At 39.4% G+C, this 18,079-nt stretch overlaps 1 protein-coding gene across 2 annotated transcripts in view; it reads right to left on the bottom strand.

The window, feature by feature from the left end:
- Window positions 1-18,079, bottom strand: part of epha7 (eph receptor A7) — an 85,827-nt gene that overhangs the window by 13,804 nt on the left and 53,944 nt on the right. The window contains exons 6-9 of one of the 2 annotated variants that reach the window (XM_012923283.5): window positions 10,460-10,584; window positions 9,279-9,447; window positions 5,828-5,972; window positions 3,542-3,597 (exon numbers count right to left, since the gene is read on the bottom strand). In XM_012923283.5, the coding sequence (XP_012778737.3) occupies window positions 3,542-3,597; window positions 5,828-5,972; window positions 9,279-9,447; window positions 10,460-10,584 (495 nt within the window). The remainder of the gene's footprint in view (window positions 1-3,541; window positions 3,598-5,827; window positions 5,973-9,278; window positions 9,448-10,459; window positions 10,585-18,079) is intronic. The other variant, XM_004566204.5, reaches the window with a different exon arrangement.

Below are 18,079 nucleotides of genomic sequence, written 5' to 3'. Positions count from 1 at the left end.
AAAGGTAAGAGGATTACTGTTAATGATTAAATATGCACACTGCGCACCAGCGGGTGCTTGACAGGCAAACGATTGGTAAGGCCAGTGAGTCAGAGGGAATTGCTGAGCAGTCAGCGGCTGGTGTCAAAAAAGGGAAGCTAAGATTTGAGTAACCTGTGCGTTGTGCTTTTTATGAGGTTGTTGGTTACATTTCACCTCTTTGCAGAGACCGGCTGTATTCAACTCGGTGCTTTTCTATCCATGATATCATTCTATGGATAGCGGGGTATTTTTATGTGTGATTGAGTGGGTGCGGGGCTATCCCACTCTTAAATCTCCCATCAGTTTGCTCATAACAATAAGCTTTATAGCCAACAGTGAGCACGTTTTGTTTTGGGGGGTTTTGCATGTATTTGAATTTTTTGACCCATTTTTGAAGTTCTGCAGTTGCTAAATGACATTGGTTTTCAGGGTTCAGGAATTTATCAAAGAAATTTAAGTGTCTTTATTTTGGACTGTATAATTTTCAGACTGATAAGCAAAGGTGTTTATTTATGTATTTATTTTATTTATAAGGAACCCCATTAGCTTCCACAATAGTGGTCTTTCTGGGGCCCAAGCGATGAAGTATGATCTAATACAGCATTACACAGTAAAAAAGTAGATTAAAAAAATATCCACATCATTTGGCTCTTACAGCCACAGTGAGGTTTTGTAATTGTAAAAATATATGTTACAATGTTATTGATATTAGGCACAATACACAAGAATAAAAAACAGGTCACAACACTGGCCTCTTACAATATTTACAATAATTAAAAACTGTGTAAATAGACTTTATTTTATTTTTTTACATTAGGAATAGTAGCTTGTTCTCTAATTGCATAAGCCAGTTTATTCCACGTAAAAGATGCTCTAAATATCACAGTTTTTCAAAACGTTACTTTTGGCTTGAGGAATTACTATATTGCGCTTTTGTTAAAAATCATATATTTCATCTGGATACTGCAGCTGAGCAGAGAAAAAATGTGGTGTGTTTAACAGTGTTGCTTTCTTTATAAATAAAAGTAAGCCGTAGTGTAATTTAGCTTGTACTGGAAGCAAAAAAAGTTTATTATGCATTTGATCCAATACTGGTATAGCATGAACATCCTAACACTAATCTGGCTGCCTTACTCTGGACTAACTGAAGTCTGTTAAAGTCGGTCTTATTAGCTGCTGACACTTCTGTTTAGACCTATCACAGTCCTAATGCTGATATCCATGTTAAAACGTTTAATCTTTAATTATGATGGATCTCAATTTTGTAAATTTTTGAACGACATCTTATTGACTTTACCCACGACCAAATGGATTTAAAACTGAGGTCTAGATTTAGCACTACATATCTCTATTATAGCCCTAATCCCTAAACACCCTTAAAGGCCAAAAACTGCATATTCTAACTCAAGTTAAGGATTTGGGATTAGGGCCATCATTGATAATTAGAGTAACAGTAAACTTACCAAACCATATGTTAGAAATGTAAAGGATGTTTTGTAAACAAATGTAAATAAATTTGTTTTTGTGGTAAATTTATTAAACAATTTTTTAGAGAAGTACTTCGGTTTAGAGGTACGTCAGGTGATTAAGGAACTTGGATGATATCCCAAATCTAAACCCTTACCACCAGGACTTAAAGAATATACTTAGGTAAGTTACTGAAACTGGACCACTTGAAATAAATATCTGGGTCTTCAAGTAGGTCAAATCAAACTACATATAATGTGTTGTTTCAAACTAGCTTGCTATGAGCTGCCTAATTTCATATAAAGTTCCCATTTCAAATGCAACTATACCATATAAAGGTCACCCAAACCAAAAATAGACATACAAAGACGTATTAATATTCTGGAATGAGTCTGCCCACCTGTAGAGATCTTCTAACAGTATGAAAATTGTTGAAATATATATATTTTTAAAATGCTCATCACCTTTTGCTTACATAGTGTCTCCCTATAACAGTCTTAATGAATTTTTGCTGCTACCCTGACAACTTGTCTCTAGGCTGGAAAATCAGTCGATCAATTTTTTTTTTGATTTGACAATGCACAATGACATGCTTTGAAAAAGACAATAGAAAAGAACATCAAGGAAAGATGAGATGGTAAAGAACTGATGCAAATGAAACATTTTCCATCATAAGAAATGAATGAAGCTAAATGAGATTTTGAGACAGGTTTGCTACTTTTGTTAGACTCTGGCACCCTAGGCATTTGGGAACGTCTTAAAATTAACTCTGTGCAATTCCCAACATCAGTGATAAGGGAACGGTTCATGAATATCCATTACGTAAGACCAAAAACAGTTTGTTGGAAATAAATCAAACAAAACAAGGTTAGGGAGAGGACGGGGGCAGGGAGGGGGTTACTATTTCAAACAGCTCTCCAAATTAACAGTAAATTACAATATTATGCACTATTAGGTTAACAGACCACTTTTGGGGGTTGTTACAGTGTGTATTTGAAATTTATGCTGATAACAACATAACCTGTCAACTTAAAAAATTTAATGAGACACTACAGCTATAAGACTCTGGTCAAAAACAACACAACAGCACAACGAGCACATTCAATCGGAGAGACAATTATTCTCTGAAAAGCAGTCTATTCAATGCACCAGTGTAAATACAGCTAAAGCATTGTGCTCCGGCAAGGGGACACCAGCAGCTGAGATTTCCCTCGACTTGCTCGGATAATTGCTTCGTCCATCCAAGACGTCTGGGATCTGATAGGAGATGTCTTATCATGACTTCCTCGCCTCTTCATGGCAGACAAATTGGGTCTACATGTTGGATTTATGTGCTATCTAGCTTCTCTGTCACCCTGGAAGTCTCCCGTCATTTGATATTGCACAGATCTTGTCCATTAAGCCCAAATCTAGCATTGTTTGTATTTTCTCCCAGTGCTTTTTCCCCTGGCAGGTTGGGTTGAGCTGTGATCTGTTCAGGTGGATCTATCAGATACTTAGCAGTAGCCAACCTAGAACTGCTTCTGCTCTAGCAATGCACTTAGTGACACCCCTGACCCTTTGTTTCCAAATCAGCAGTTTGCCTACAGCGCAGATCATTATGGTTCCACTTGGGAAAGCTGTCTGCAGCTGGAGCTCCAGGGTTATTATTAGGGGTGGTGTATCAGTTTTAAAAAAAAATACCTAAATGATAAAAGCAGCAGCTACAACTGTGTGCACACCAAAAACCCTGTCAACCACTAAAACCACCTGCCTTATGGTTACATTTTTAAAGGACTCCCTTTTGTATGCTTGTCAGTCCTTTTATCCCTGCCTGGCAGCTGTCAGATTCATGTGTTTTTGGCCCCTGACTTCTTTATCTCAACAGGCTGAGTCTGGCAAATCAGCAACAGATTTTGCTTGATAGATGAGTTGGGATGAAACAGACATGCCTCGAAGTGCTAAAAGATTTTAAGGCCTAGACATCGATGCAATATTTGTACGTGCGTGTGTGTATACCATCTACATACAGGTGCTGTAAGTGTGTTTGCGGATAAGGAATGCAGGCACTCACACTGGAAGTAGAGCTCCTCATCTCCCTCCTGATCAGCTTTGCTGTACCCGCAGTGCCTGTACAAGCGGAAGACGAAGAGAGCAGCAGAATCAACTGATTGTGCAGAGGAAATAAATGCCCTAATTTACAAGAATTTTAATGCAAGACAAATCCCTCAAGAAACCCAGCTGAGCAGCAGGAGCTGTGAACCCAACAGCCTCAACTAGGAAAAGTAGCTCAAGCATCTAATCATGTAAGATATCCAATAATACATGCACTGTAAAGTACTTTTCAACACGTCTTGCAATATTAACGTGTTGAAGGTTCCCTTAAGCAAGTGATTTGCTGGACAAGGCTGGTCTTTGTGAAAAAAGGTGAATGACATAGGAAGATTAAATAAGCCACAAATGATGGACATGCACTTACTGTGGATGAAAATGCTCACGTATGTAGCAAAGCATGTCTCCTTTGTTTCTACTACATGTTTTAAGATTCGAGAATTTTTTTCTGTCTAAAGTGAAGTATTTTGGTTCGTCCGTCTCCAAATTCAAGGAAGACTTCTGATCTTTTTGACATGCTTTATCCAGAAATGGAGTATGCTACTCAGAAATGGTGTTAGATGGTCTTATTCACGTTATGTATGTTGTGAGTAGGTTTAAGTGGAAATTATTTGTCACACATACATAGTAGGACATATGTTGATGGGACATTCTGAGCCTTAGCAGTCTCATAAAGCTTGTATTGTTTGTTGCTTTTTTGAGACAAGAGATATTGAAGGAGCTTACACAGAACATCCCAAAGTAAAAGTACCAATTTATGTTGTGCACATGCCATGTTCAGCAGAATCCTGTGGAGACTTCACTACTTAACATTCCACATCCACATCATGTCTTTTATCCTGCCTTCCTTCTCTCTCCCTAACTGGGCACGGCAGATAGCTGCCCCTCTCTGAGCCTGCTTCTGCCGGAGGTTTCTTCCTGTTAAAAGGGAGTTTTTCCTTCCCACTGCCGCCAAAGGGCTTGCTCATTGGGGGTCATATGATCGCTTGAGGCGACTGTTGTTGTGATTTGGCGCTGTATAAATAAAATTGAATTGAATTGAATTGAATTAGCATTTAACAGCAAACCTCTTAGGCCTAGCGGTCAGGCTGCATTTCAGGCAACTACTAAAAAAATCAACACAGTTTCCAAAACAACAGTTACAGCTCCAACACATAAACATTGGTACCTTTTAAATCAAGTTTCAGAGACTTGGAGGTAGGGACCTATGTTACTATCTGCTCCTCAAATAGTTCAAAATTTAAATAATTCATTAATTGCAACAACTCTATAATGATATTTTAGGTAGCATGTGGCAAAGACACAACTCTGAAGATGGTGTTTTATACAGTGACCTGAAGCAGCGATTATTTATGTATTTATTTTATTTTTTATGCTTTTTCTTATACAAGCAAAAGGAAAAAATAATTATGCTCTGTATCTTGTAAAACACATATTTCTAACAATGTGACTTACTCATCGGTATGTTTTCATATATTGTATATAGTTAAAATAATGACATATGACTCGACTGAAGATGTATGAACTAACTAACTTCATTAGTACTTAATAGTATGACCAACAAAGTTATAATAATTAAAAAAATATTTTAAAAAGAAACCTTTAGTTTTGCAAGCAATGGGGGATGCTCTCATGAATATCATTTAACGGTTTAATTCATTTGCATCACTAATGTGATGCACACAGAAAGGGTGATGTTACCACAGTCAGAGCTCACTTTATTAATGTCATGTAAAATCATGCTGATTCTACCTGTGAGCGCTGAGCCACTTTTTTTTTGACACAAAAAGCCCACCTTGGATTAGAATGCTCCGATTCTGATGAATCCATCATGAATCATGGATGAAATTCCACTTGTATAGATGAAAACAGATAAAATGTGTGAGGGAATGGTGATAATGACAGTGGACTGGGTGCTTTGTGATGGTGGAAAAAAACATCAGCACCATACTTCATTTTGCCCTCAGGATTTTTCATACACTCACACACAGGAATGCAGAGCCAAAGCTTTCTCATTGTTGAGTGCTTGTTTCATAATGGTACTGCAAAAAATAGCTTAAATTTTGTTTAGAGTGGAAAAAAAAGAAAAATGATGCCTCATAGCCCATTAGCACAGCATGCCACAAGATGACGGGTGGATGTGTGTGTATGCGTGTGCACTGTGTGTGCGTGCGTGAGTGAGTGACGACTCCACTGGCGTGGAGGTCTTGTGAGTGACAGAAAAGCTAATTGACAAGCGCAGACTCACAGGAGCGGAGAGTCAATGGGGCCCGCGAGAGCGTACCTTCTCCCGATGATGAAGCCAAACACCATGAACACCAGTATGATGGTCCCCGCCACGGCCACCACTGCAATGATGATGACGGGGTTCTGCTCACTAGAGACGATTGCAGCTGATGAAATGGACACACACACCAAAGAAAAACGGAAACACTTTGAGTGAACTTCAGCACATCAGACTACAATCTGCAGGACATTTGGTAATTGAGCCCATTGAGTAGCATGGAGATTGATAACGTGCCCCACCCCCCACCCTTTTCCTAACCTCTGAGAGAGTGGAAGAGGGACGTTTCTATTTTTGAGCTGTCCTTATACACACGGCTCTACTGTTTCAGAAAGTGGGCTTAATAGTCCCAGACGGCGACAGCGATGCCCTTCATCTCAAACAAAGACACATTCAGGTTGAATTGTTTCCCATGCACAGCTCTCACTGTGCTCAGACAGTTTGCACTGACAAACTGGTGAGTGCAATCGTAAAAAGAGGATACTTGTGCATTTCAGATCAAGTGGGTCCGCACTGTGTAAATACTGAGAAATGCAGTATCAGGAAAAAAGTGGAAGCTATAAAAAAATCTGTCATGTGCCTTTTGTCCAATCAAAAATCAATATTAGCAATCATCTATTTGGAGAAGAATTTTACTGTCATATTACACACTTGCAGGTTTTCCTCTGGAAGCTGTGGTTCACTGTCTCGGTCAAGGACATTATCACAACCATGCCTAGACTGCAAACTTCTAACCTTGATACAGGACACACTCGGCATGTGGTTATGAGTAATTAACGTGTCCTTTTATGCAGAAATGTTGGATGTAAAATGGGCAAGGGTGTAATTTTGGGTGAACAGGCTGGATGGTAGATCTCAAAACTAAAGAGAAATTAATGCAAGCAGAGGATTAAATGCGGAAAAAACTGAAACTTTGTTTTTGGGTACTTTTTAAAAAAAAGAAAACAAAAAGGAAAAAAAAAAAGAAGAAACAATTCAAGCTTTATTAATGCTAAAAAAAATAAAATAAATATTTACATACTCCAACATTTTGGGTTGCCAAGAAAATCCCTTTGGCAGTTACAGAAAGAGCAGTGTGCCTGCTTAATTTCGGAAAACACGTTAAAGATCCAATATCCATTTATTGTGTTATTCCGTAACAACTCCTTCATTAAAGATTTATTCAAATTCATAACCGCTAATAACTTCCAAACTATTGCTGCTGCTGTTTAAAAAGCATATCATTTGTTCTTTAATATTATAGTAAATTTATAAATATCACAAAAAAAAAAAAAAGGGCATTAACAGTAACCCGGCAATGTTTCTATGTCAACAGAAGGGATTGCGACCTTACCTCGTGTACGTCTTTCACAAAATTGTATAACGCCAGACTTTCAATAACACACTTTAAAACTCAGGGCTGAGCTAATGTAATGTGTTTATCCTCTCGACACTACAGCAGTTTGTCGTTGTGCTTAGCGATTTTTCCCACGATGTGTTGTCAGCATAAAGTCAAAGCAATTTGTGTTTGCATTGCTTGAAAGCAACTAATTTCCCTGGGCTATTACTACAGTAGAAGGAAATATTAACAAGTTGTGCCTAAATATTTGAGTGGGGAAAACTGTGTTACAGCCACAGAGTCCCATCTTATAAAGCTCACGCTGAATATTTTCGTCATTAGGTGTTTTGAAATAGGTTTGTTCGACACACCCAAAACATCTTTTTTGACTCTAATAGGGATCTCAGACTTAATCAGAGAAAATCATAAACTCACCATGAAACTAGAGATTAAAGGGTGCTGGGGGTCATTTTTACTATAGAATTCCATACAATCTGTATAACATTACGAAAACAAAAAGACAGGAGTTGCCCCCTGTTGGCCGTTAGAGAGAATGCAGGTTTCACACACTTCCGTAGCGCCTTCACTTCAGACTGAAAATCTATCTTTTGTTTACAGTTAGTGCACTGCTGTGGCCCAGCATCAGTTAAACTGGAGTCATACTGCTGCGCCTAACTAAACCACATACTGCTTCCGCCCACATGGATCGATGCTTAACCACAATTAAGTGTAAATTTATTAATTAATTATTTTTAATATTTGATTTTTTTTTTACCTTTGTTATACAGGAAAGGAGGGCTGACAGAGAAAGAATGTGGGTGACTGACACATGCTTAAACCCAGGCCTCTGCAGTAATTGTTGGTATGTAGGTCACCTAATCAACCAGGTGAGCTACTGTGGCACCCTATGTGGTTCATTTTGATCTAAAATAAAGTAATAAATTGTGCAAACCTAATTGCCATTTATCACATTCTTATATCACCCTATAAATGTTGCTAAAGTAACACAGAGAAGATGAGAGTCCTCATTGGTGAGGGCCCTAAAGCTAAATCTATGCTATCAGAATATGTAGTTTTTGTGTTTTTTATTGTATAATTGCTCTTCCAACTCTTGGCAATCAGGGAAAAATAGCCAGTGATACAAACATCACCAACTATTTAAATCAGGGGTGTCAAACTCAAATACACAGTGGGCCAAAATTCAAAACTGGAACAAAGTCGCAGGCTAACATTAATATTTATTGAAATATATTTATTCCTCCAGATATAAGAATGAATCTTTTCTTATGGACTCAAACACGTTTTGCTGAAAAACTGAATATGGAACAAGCAAAGCTTAATACTAAACAATATATATATTAGCTGTATAATACCAGTAGGCCAGCTCTAATAGTAATTTGGTATGGCTTCATGGGCCAAATGTAATTAGTCTGTGGGCCAAATTTGGCCCGCGGGCCAGAGTTTGACACCTATGATTTAAATTGTTTCCAAAAGGAAAAAAGTCATGTTTACTTGTCTCCAAAATATTGGTGTAGTCTTATAGTGAGGATTTATCCTTCAGGGTGAAAACTTCACCATAGCTTTATCATAATCGCAAACTCCACCACAACTTAACGTGATGTGCACCCCCCGATTAATGTACTAACTAACTAACTACGACATAAACAATCATAAACAAAGATTGGGGACCCAGGCAGGAAAAAAGTCCAAGCATTATATTTGTTTCAGTACATAAAATACCAGGACAAGACCATGACTAGGCCGCTTACATAAATTAGGTCATAGACTCTATAAAGATTCACTGCCTTGGAGTGTTAGTCCTTGTGATGACTTGATTAAGCAATGGGCAGTCTTACCAACTAGAAAAAAAAGTTATCAACTGCCAGAAAGTTTTATTCTAAGTTTTAAAGTCAGGTACTCTAAATTGCTACACTTGAGTATCGCAAAAAGTGAAATATGGTCAGCATTAATACTTCAGGAATATGGTGAAATCTAAGGAAGTTATAGAGGACAGCCTTTATTTCTACTTGCAATGATTATTACGGTACAACAATGCATAAAACTGTAAAGCATGGTGACAGAAACACTAAGCCCTACCTGTGGCCTCTTCCTTGGTGGTTATCTCTAGTCTAGGCCCAAAGGTGCCATATCCTGCTTCTGTGAAAGCCCTAATCTGGAACACATAGGCTGTGCTGGGCTTTAGGTTGTTCACCGTAGCTGATGTGGACTTTGACCTCACAGTAGAGTAAATCCGGTCCTTCTGATCCTGCACAGGAAAGAAAAAGGTAATTTTACCCATTTTATATAGTATAAGTTGTCTTTATTAGCATTTTGAAATGCTTTCACATTACTGCTGATGACATTTACATTCAAATTTACGTGAGTCACAACTTTTTAAAATGACAAAGTTAAGGCAAATGAAGCTTATTAATAAGAATAATCAGTGACTGAGTTATATCACTGTAGTTTTAGCCTGGCCTTTGTTACGACTTTCAGAATTTATGTCACGAAAATGGTGAACATCACATTTTTCTGATTGTAGATTCTAGAAGACAAAAAGTTCTAACTGAAATCATTATCTACCATTAGGCAGCATGCCTCGAGGAGAACATAAAGGCATCTGAAAATATCTTTTCCATCAAGGAATACATTTGGATTCACAGGCTGCACGCGCTGTGTGCTTTGCTGTTGATCTGTAAATGTTTTGCTCAGCAAAAGCCCAAATGGAATGCCAGGCTCTGTTACGGGTGCGGTCATTTCTTCCAACTTTCCACTTTTACAGCTGGGCAGACCACAGCCATAGTACGTGACACAGAAGACTGATTCGTCAGTGTACACAAGAGACTGCGGCCAGCAGGACTGACATCAGCGCTCTGCTACTCTGCCTTTGATTTGCTGGGTTAAATTCGCTTCGTTAAACCTCGCAGCAAAAAGCTGATGCGCTCAGACTTGAAACACAGTGAAACAGTAGCATAATCTATGCAGAACGGGAAAGGAGATAACAGTAACAGATTACTAATTCTAGCAGAGCAGCAGCCATGGATTGCGCGTGTGCTAACATGTGTGTGGGGGTGGCTGTGAAGGACTATAGCCTGATTAAAATCTTATGAGCATCTCATTCATTATTGCAATTATGAGACAAAGAAGGTACTTGCAGAATCTTGTGCATTCCACTCACAGCCACGTGCAAACAGAATGCAAAATGAGTTGGAGTGGGCAAAAAAAAGAAATGGTGCTTCGGGAAGAGACACAGACAAACAAATGTAGCGCAAACTTACTTTTTCATAATATTTGATCTCATATTCTGTGATGACACCGTTGGGTTGCTGGGGCTCCTGCCAGGAGAGGTGGACGCTGTGCTGCTGCACTCTCTCTTTGATGACCTCGCTGACCTGGGACGGAGCTGTTTAGAGAAGAACATGTCAATAAGTGCAGGGCAAACCCTCTCAGCATGCACAGGCATAAGGCCAGCCGCAAATGAGCCGCACCAGCTCCTCCACCAACACTCGCAGGCCCTCTGTACATGATGAATATTCACATGGACGCTTCTAAATGTTTACACCTCATGATCAAAATTTCAATTACACCACCAACAGCAGAAGGTGGCATTATTCCAGCCAGGAGAAAACCACGATTTGTAGCTTGTGAATGACAGTTTAGTTCAATTACTCCCAACATTTCTAGTGGAACAAGCAGACACTTACTATCCCTCATGACAGAGCTGTTCAGAAAGCCTCTCAGAGGGAGAGGGGTGTACCTGTAACCTCCTGACACCAGTCATATGCACACCAATTATCTCGGGCTCTTTGCATGACTTATTTTAAGTGTCTGGCTGTCACTTACTGCTGCTACATTTAGTTTTGCTAAACAGTGCACAGAGATTTTTTCAGTTGTTCATGCCAGTAACAAAGGATAAATGATACACACATATGTAGACAGATTTTAAGCTAACTTTTGGGCCGTGTATTTGCTGTACTCCTGCTCTTTCTATATAGTAATGCTGTGGCCTCATCTACAGCTATTGTCCTTCAGGTTTAAAATTCATAAAACCATAGCTCAAACCAGTCAGCTGAAATGTAGCATAAAAAACCGAAAGGGTTTGGGTCAGGTTTTGGAACCGTCATTTCATTAGATCTGTTGATGGGTAAAATATGCTGTGCAAGATGTATCAACACACGCTGACCACTTCACCTTTTCCTTGTCTGGTATTAAACTGCAGTAGAATCAGCTTTTGAACAAAGTTTTCTGTAACGCCGAACGTCTTCTAGCTCAGCAGCTGTGTTTGCAGCTTCTCCTACAGCTTCCATTACCTTTACAGTACATCATTATCATCATTTTGATTATAATCACCGTAATTTTACAGCACTTTTCATAAAGACCCCAGTGAGGAAAAAAGAGGGCAAGCTTTTTGGATTAGCAAGCTTCACCCGGAGGAGATGATGCTTTCAAAAAATATGCTTTCTGCAAATCTGCACTCTAAACAGCCCCAAAATCCTTTCTGTAAACATACGGTAAAATCTTGATGACTCACACTCCTCTAGGGGCAAAACATATTAATTAACACATCTTTTCAAGTTTGAGAAAGCTGCCCTGGGGAAGATTTGAACTGTAAGGTAAAAGCCACCTGTCAAAAGCTGTGGTTGGATTTCTTTGCCTGGTCTTTAGATCAGCAACAAGCTTTGAAATGAAGGAAAAGTGTATGAATGAAGAACAAAGATACAAACTGAAATGTACTTATTGACTTAATTTTTTATTTATGTACAAATGTAACGAAAAACAACAACTGCCTTGCCTTTTGGCTGTTTGTAATATATAAAAAATGCGTAAACCCAGTAGAGACAGTCTCTTCCTGTGAACAAACAGAAGCTGCTAAGTGTCTCTGTCATGCTCAGTGACCCCATGGGAGTTGAACCTCTCTACCTTTAATACAGTCTGACCTTAGATTGTTTTAAGATGACCTGCCACTAATGACTCTTGGTGGATTAAAACCTCATTAGGCCTCATCAGCGCTCCTAACAGTAATGCACAAGACAGCAAACACCCGAGACCTTGTCAAAAACCTGCTGTTGTGACATGTTCCCTCATAATCCACCCAAAACAGAGAAACAATGTGTCTTTTCTCAGCACAGTTAGCCAGTCAAAGGGATGACTGAGCTCTCTCTTACAAGTCACAACAAGCAGTTACTGCTGCCTTGGCTGCTTTCTCTCCCCCCATTCCAATTCTGGTTCAGGTGTATAGGTCTAAAACTATGTTTCTTGCCTGTTTGATTCATCCCCAAGTGTTTTAAGTCTTTATTTTTGACATATTTCAAGTGCCTCTAATAGCGCTTATTTCTTTCTATGATATTTTGAAATGTAACACTATCTGTGACTTTTGTTTTACTTTTATGTTTAAATGCAATCAATAACAAAGAAAAAATGCAATTTGGAGAAATAAACTGGAAAATGAGCAATGATCCATGACTGTATTGCAGGTGGCATGCTGCTGTATGGCTTCCAAATATAGAGAAAACTTTTTGTTGGATGATAATACATCCATCACTCTACAGTGATAAAAATTGGAGAGGCAAAAGAATGTTATTCTTTTGAAAAGAATGTTAAAAGGTTGTTATTCCCTAAACCTCTGTCCAAAGACGTCAGACCTAATAACTCCCATGATAGACTAGTTACACCACAGAGACCGGGTGTCTTAAATGTTTAAACTCTGTGCTTTGAATATCCTGAGATATCCTTTTGAGGTAAACTAAAAATAAATTGGAATCCCTTAATTCCCAGTGTTTATTACACAACTTCACTTGAACAGATGTGCTATTGCAGAGTTTCTTCACTCGTATTCTACAAGTTGGTTGGACTTATGAAATGTCAAAAGGTCAGGAAAGGTCAGGAAAATGGTGACAAGCTGGATCTAATTGGTTGCCTGCAAAGGATATCACCTATAAAGAGTCACATGTGACTCGGGTTAGGGTTAACCACAAATGACCTTATTAATACATACACTCTGCGCATTAATTCCTGTCCTAGTTACATCCATCATCAACACCCATTTGTGTGGATCTTTTTCGTCCATCGTTTGGTAGGAGGAGCTAAAATGGCTCTTTTGATGTTGAAGGTTGTCGACCCCTGGGATAGTTCAACCGTGTGCAAAACTCAGATTTGTTCCAAGGATAGACTGGGCCTCTCTTAATATCAGATGTTATTTACTTTCCCTCTTCTAAAGGGATATTCTCTAAAATGCACTTTTCCTTATGCAGCTTTATAATGGTTTTGGTTATGCAAACCAGGCTCTTGTCCGAGGGTACAAAATATGTAATATGTAACCAAAATATCAAACATGTGCTTAAGTTTTTAAAATATACAGTTCTTGCTGAGAGACAAAGCATTCTTCTCTTCTTCAACTGTGTACTTGTATGAGAGCTGTTATTCTCATGCAAAGGCAGTAATACTGCCTGATCTACAAAGTTAACATAAAGCATGATGAGCTACTTTCCCTCACAGCTTCTTCTCCCTCCAGTATGTGATGTGAGCTCAGGCACTAGATCTGCCCCATTTAGCCCTGTTGGCCTGTGGATGTATTAGCAATTGCTCAGGTCAAGCCCACCTCCTCCTTTACCCTTTCATGGGTGACAGAGAGCTGGGGCCTTATGTTTCCTGAGAGATCATGAGATCAGTGAACAGTATTAGCAAATGTGATGTTCCATGGGCTAAAGGTAATCATTCCACCAGGGTGATTTTCTGAATGATAAAAGAAGTCATTCTGCATTTCTCAGGGATATGAATCCAGACCACAGTTGAACGTTAATTCTAAAGGAAAAAAACATGTTCCTCGGGCTCTGTCTGCCTCCCCCGCGAATCAGTCAGGCGGCACTGTGTGACAGCCATTAATGACTGACTTGATGTCATGGAGACTCAAACCAGCCAGCCACTCTCACACTTTTAGCCTACCTGTGCTGCTTAGCACAGTGGAAAATTGTATAATTGTCATGCCAGTCTTAAAGAGACCATTTTGAAAAGCATTTGTGCATTTATTTTGCAATATTAGAAAATGTGTTAGTGACCCTGAACACCTTCTGAGAAGGTAACTGAACCAGAAGCCAGTCACCACCATGCTCTGAATTTGAATCATCTTATGAATACATTAGACATTGCATTTCTAATATCCTCTTCTTTCATTCCACTATCTAACTTTGAATCTGATGCAAAGAGCAGAGTGGAGGTAGTTCATTACATAAGCGTCTTTATCTGCCTCTATGCTTGCCTCATGGACCATAGCAATCCTAAAAACTCATATATTAATTACTGCCATTTTCAAGATGTGCTTGTGTATCTTAACGCCTACGGCACCATCTGTGTTGAAATGCAAGAGATTGTTGGTGTTTAGCAGTGTTTAAAAGTTTACAGCAGGTTTTTCTTTTTTTTTAACTGGATATTCTAATGTTGTCTGAAGGGAAAAAGTATTTTCCTGATTCCACAGAAGACAGGGCAGCACGGTGGCACGGTGGTTAGCACTGTTGCCTCACAGCAAGAAGGTCCTGAGTTCAATTCCGCCATCAGGCCGGGGTCTTTCTGTGTGGAGTTTGCATGTTCTCCCCGTGTTTGCGTGGGTTCCCTCCGGGTACTCCGGCTTCCTCCCACCGTCCAAAGACATGAGCTTGTGGGGATAGGTTAATTGGAAAATCCAAATTGTCACTAGGTGTGAATGTGAATGGTTGTCTGTCTCTGTGTGTTAGCCCTGCGACAGACTGGCGACCTGTCCAGGGTGTACCCCGCCTTTCGCCCTATGACAGCTGGGATAGGCTCCAGCGCCCCCCGCGACCCTGAAAAGGATAAGCGGATGGATGGATGGACTTTTTTTTTTTTTAACTTTGTGCACCAACTAATGCTAAATAAAAGCATTTACACATGGGTAAAGTTATTTTTTCATCCTTGAAATCTTAGGAATCAATGTGACATATACTTTAAAGTACAGTTCAGCTGACTCTATTCTCCAGCATGTCAAGTGTTTCACACATTGGCAGTAACTGATGCCTTTAACACAATATGTGGGTCTATTCAGTCTCCCTTTTCATCACTGCAGAAACAAATATTTACAGGGCAGCCTTGTTATTACACCAAAGGCTTTTTAACACTTCATCGTCAGCAGCCTGGGAACAAATAACCAGACACAGTTTGGTTCGACACTAACGAGGTATGACATAATCAAGATTAACTCTACTTTATGTTGTGACTCCCGTAACAGAGATAAAAGCGAGTGCCGTTACACATTAGCAGATAAAGAGAAACCAGCTTTTAAGAGCTGATGTTTGCAAATTATCAGAAATATGTCGATTACTTGTTATTGATACAAATCATTAATCTGAAATCGGATTACTGCACATTAAGATAAATGTTGGCTCTAGCTATTGCTTTACTGTGGCCAAAGTCATCACAATGCTGAGCTCAAATCACACATTTATTGAATATTGTTTGTAGGCTGTGTCAGAGAATAGTGATATATAATCTGAGGTGTGATTGGCTGGAGGGGATGCATTCTCTTTTCATTTATATGTCCCTTCCCTGAGTCGAATTCTTTTTTATCAGCAGTAGGGACAACATTGATCTCCACTGATTTTTTTAATGCAGCAACTTGAAAAAGTTAAGTTGGACTTAAAGTCCAAAGAGTAAGCTCATCAGAAACAGCCTGTCAGTGCTAAGCTCAGCTGAAGGAATGTTATTCTGATGTTAGTATGACATTCTTATTTTTACAAACTTACAACCAAAGCCAATTTATATGGACTCTCCATCAGTCTATTCTCAGTCTATTCTTAATTTGGACTTTTTAGACAAATCTTAAGTATTTGATTGGTTGACTTGTCTGACTTTTTCCCCTCTGTACTTAACTAACAGTCTTCAACATATCACTCAGTACAACTCATAGGTCTTCATGTGTTATTTTGTCTGTTTGTAACTAAACAAACTAAGATCAATCTGATCCCTATAAACAGTTAGCTGTTTATGAATATCTGTGGGTAAGTTAGTTTTTACCAGATGTCAACATACTAGTTAGAATGAGATAGGAGCCTTTTTTAAAAATATAGTGGAATTCTCCTTGAAGGTCAGAGCTAAACCTTCTGGTCAAGTTGTCTTCTTGGTTAAATCTGGCATCTGGCTGCACAAAAAATGGTTGCATCGATTGAGAATAGTACGCGGGTCACTGAAAGAGGGCCCCAATTTCTGCCGATCTGTTTTTCCATCAGCCTTCTGCCACTTGCTCCTGGCTGTGTCCTCTCCTGGTGGACAATGTCTGCCTCTCCCTGAGAAAAGTTCACAATTTGAATTTTGCCTAATTTCATGCGACCCCAGCTGATGACATCGTCAGCTGCCCAATGTTGTAATGTTGCAACTGCCTACAGACTTGCCCTGCTGTAGTACTTTCTACAGCGCCTCCATCTTACAACAAAACTCACTGCAGACGCAGTCCCTGGTGTGGCGTGGACAGCACCACCTCTGGTCCACCATAGGAGTCAGTTTCACCAGCTGCTGCCAAGTCACTTCTCCATAGACTAACTTATCAGATGATTTTCCTGTTTCTGTTTTTTGCAACTGCTTAGCATACACAAGACCACAGATAAACCACATAGTGGTGGAGTTAGAATACTCTACAGATTTAGGGGAGAATAATGTGGTTTAGAGGTAGTGCCAACAATAACTTCAGAAACTCAAGTTGAATGAATGGTATGCCAAAAAAGCCCACAAAAAACAAATGAAATCATCAGCATCTAAATCAAATCACACTGCTGAGCACCTTATTGATGTTTAAAGGTTAAATGGTAACTGGAATCTTTTATTCCATCTCATTATCCTAATTTCGGCTCCCTATCATCGATCATCTGGATTTTGGTCTGACATAATTAAAGTTGCAGCATGGTTACTCATCACTGGCTAACCATAATATTTCGGGAACATGTTGATGGTCCAATCATTCCTATTCACTGCAGATGGTAAGGTGTAAAAATGTACCCTTCAATCGAATGCGTTTGAAAGCACTTTTAAAGAGGACGGAGTGTTCCCTGCATAACAATGCTGGCTGAAGTAGGGACACCTTTTAGTGACCATGCTGGGAGGTCAAAGGATGCTCCGTTTGAAAGCAGTTAGTTTGGCCTGATGTGAAAGAGACCTAGGCTCTGACAGCTCTGACAGAGAGGGATTATTAGCAATGGGAACATCAGATGAATTCCCTGCTGATAGTCCAAGTAACCATCGTGATATTGACCTGCACAATTATTTCCCAGTTCAAGGAGCCACTATCATATTCACAGCTATGTTTTTTCTTAAAAGTAACAGACAGAGCTGATGTGAAATGATGTTGGGTGTGTTTGACCATCAAGTGAGCACTTTTGTTTTAAATGAGAAGTTATTCACTTAATAGAATCCCTCCTTGAATTCTCTCTGCACTCAGGCATTTTTCTTTCTTTTTTTTTTTAAGTGTGTGAGTCACTGAGTGCATCACACACCCCTAACAGCTTAAGTATAGCCCTATGTGCTGCTGTGAAGCCAAGAATCGGAATTGCAGTGGAAGGTCAGTGGGGGAAATTGCATTCATGCTACACTGACATGCACACACAAGGCACACTGTGCATGATTACCCCTCCAGTGCCTCCTGACAGGGAGTTCATTTTTACCCACAGTGGAGTTTCATGCTGCTCACTCTCATATAATATCAAAATGCCATTCAGTAGTGTAACAGATGCAGAAATCATTGGTCAGCTTTGTTACATAATTGTTAAACCAGCAGGGACCCCGCTTATTGAAGAAGCACTCAGCTTCCCTGTGTCAGTGTCCAAATTAGGGAGCAAGGCTGGCAGCCTATCATCAGCAGCTCACAGCACTTGATGATTTCTTCAAGTCAGCTAGAATCCGGT

This window comes from Maylandia zebra, linkage group LG15 (assembly GCF_041146795.1).
Source record: "Maylandia zebra isolate NMK-2024a linkage group LG15, Mzebra_GT3a, whole genome shotgun sequence".
NCBI classification, from domain to species: domain Eukaryota; kingdom Metazoa; phylum Chordata; class Actinopteri; order Cichliformes; family Cichlidae; genus Maylandia; species Maylandia zebra.
The sequence above is the reverse complement of the archived record's forward strand: the minus strand, read 5'-3'. Positions and strand labels throughout refer to the sequence as shown.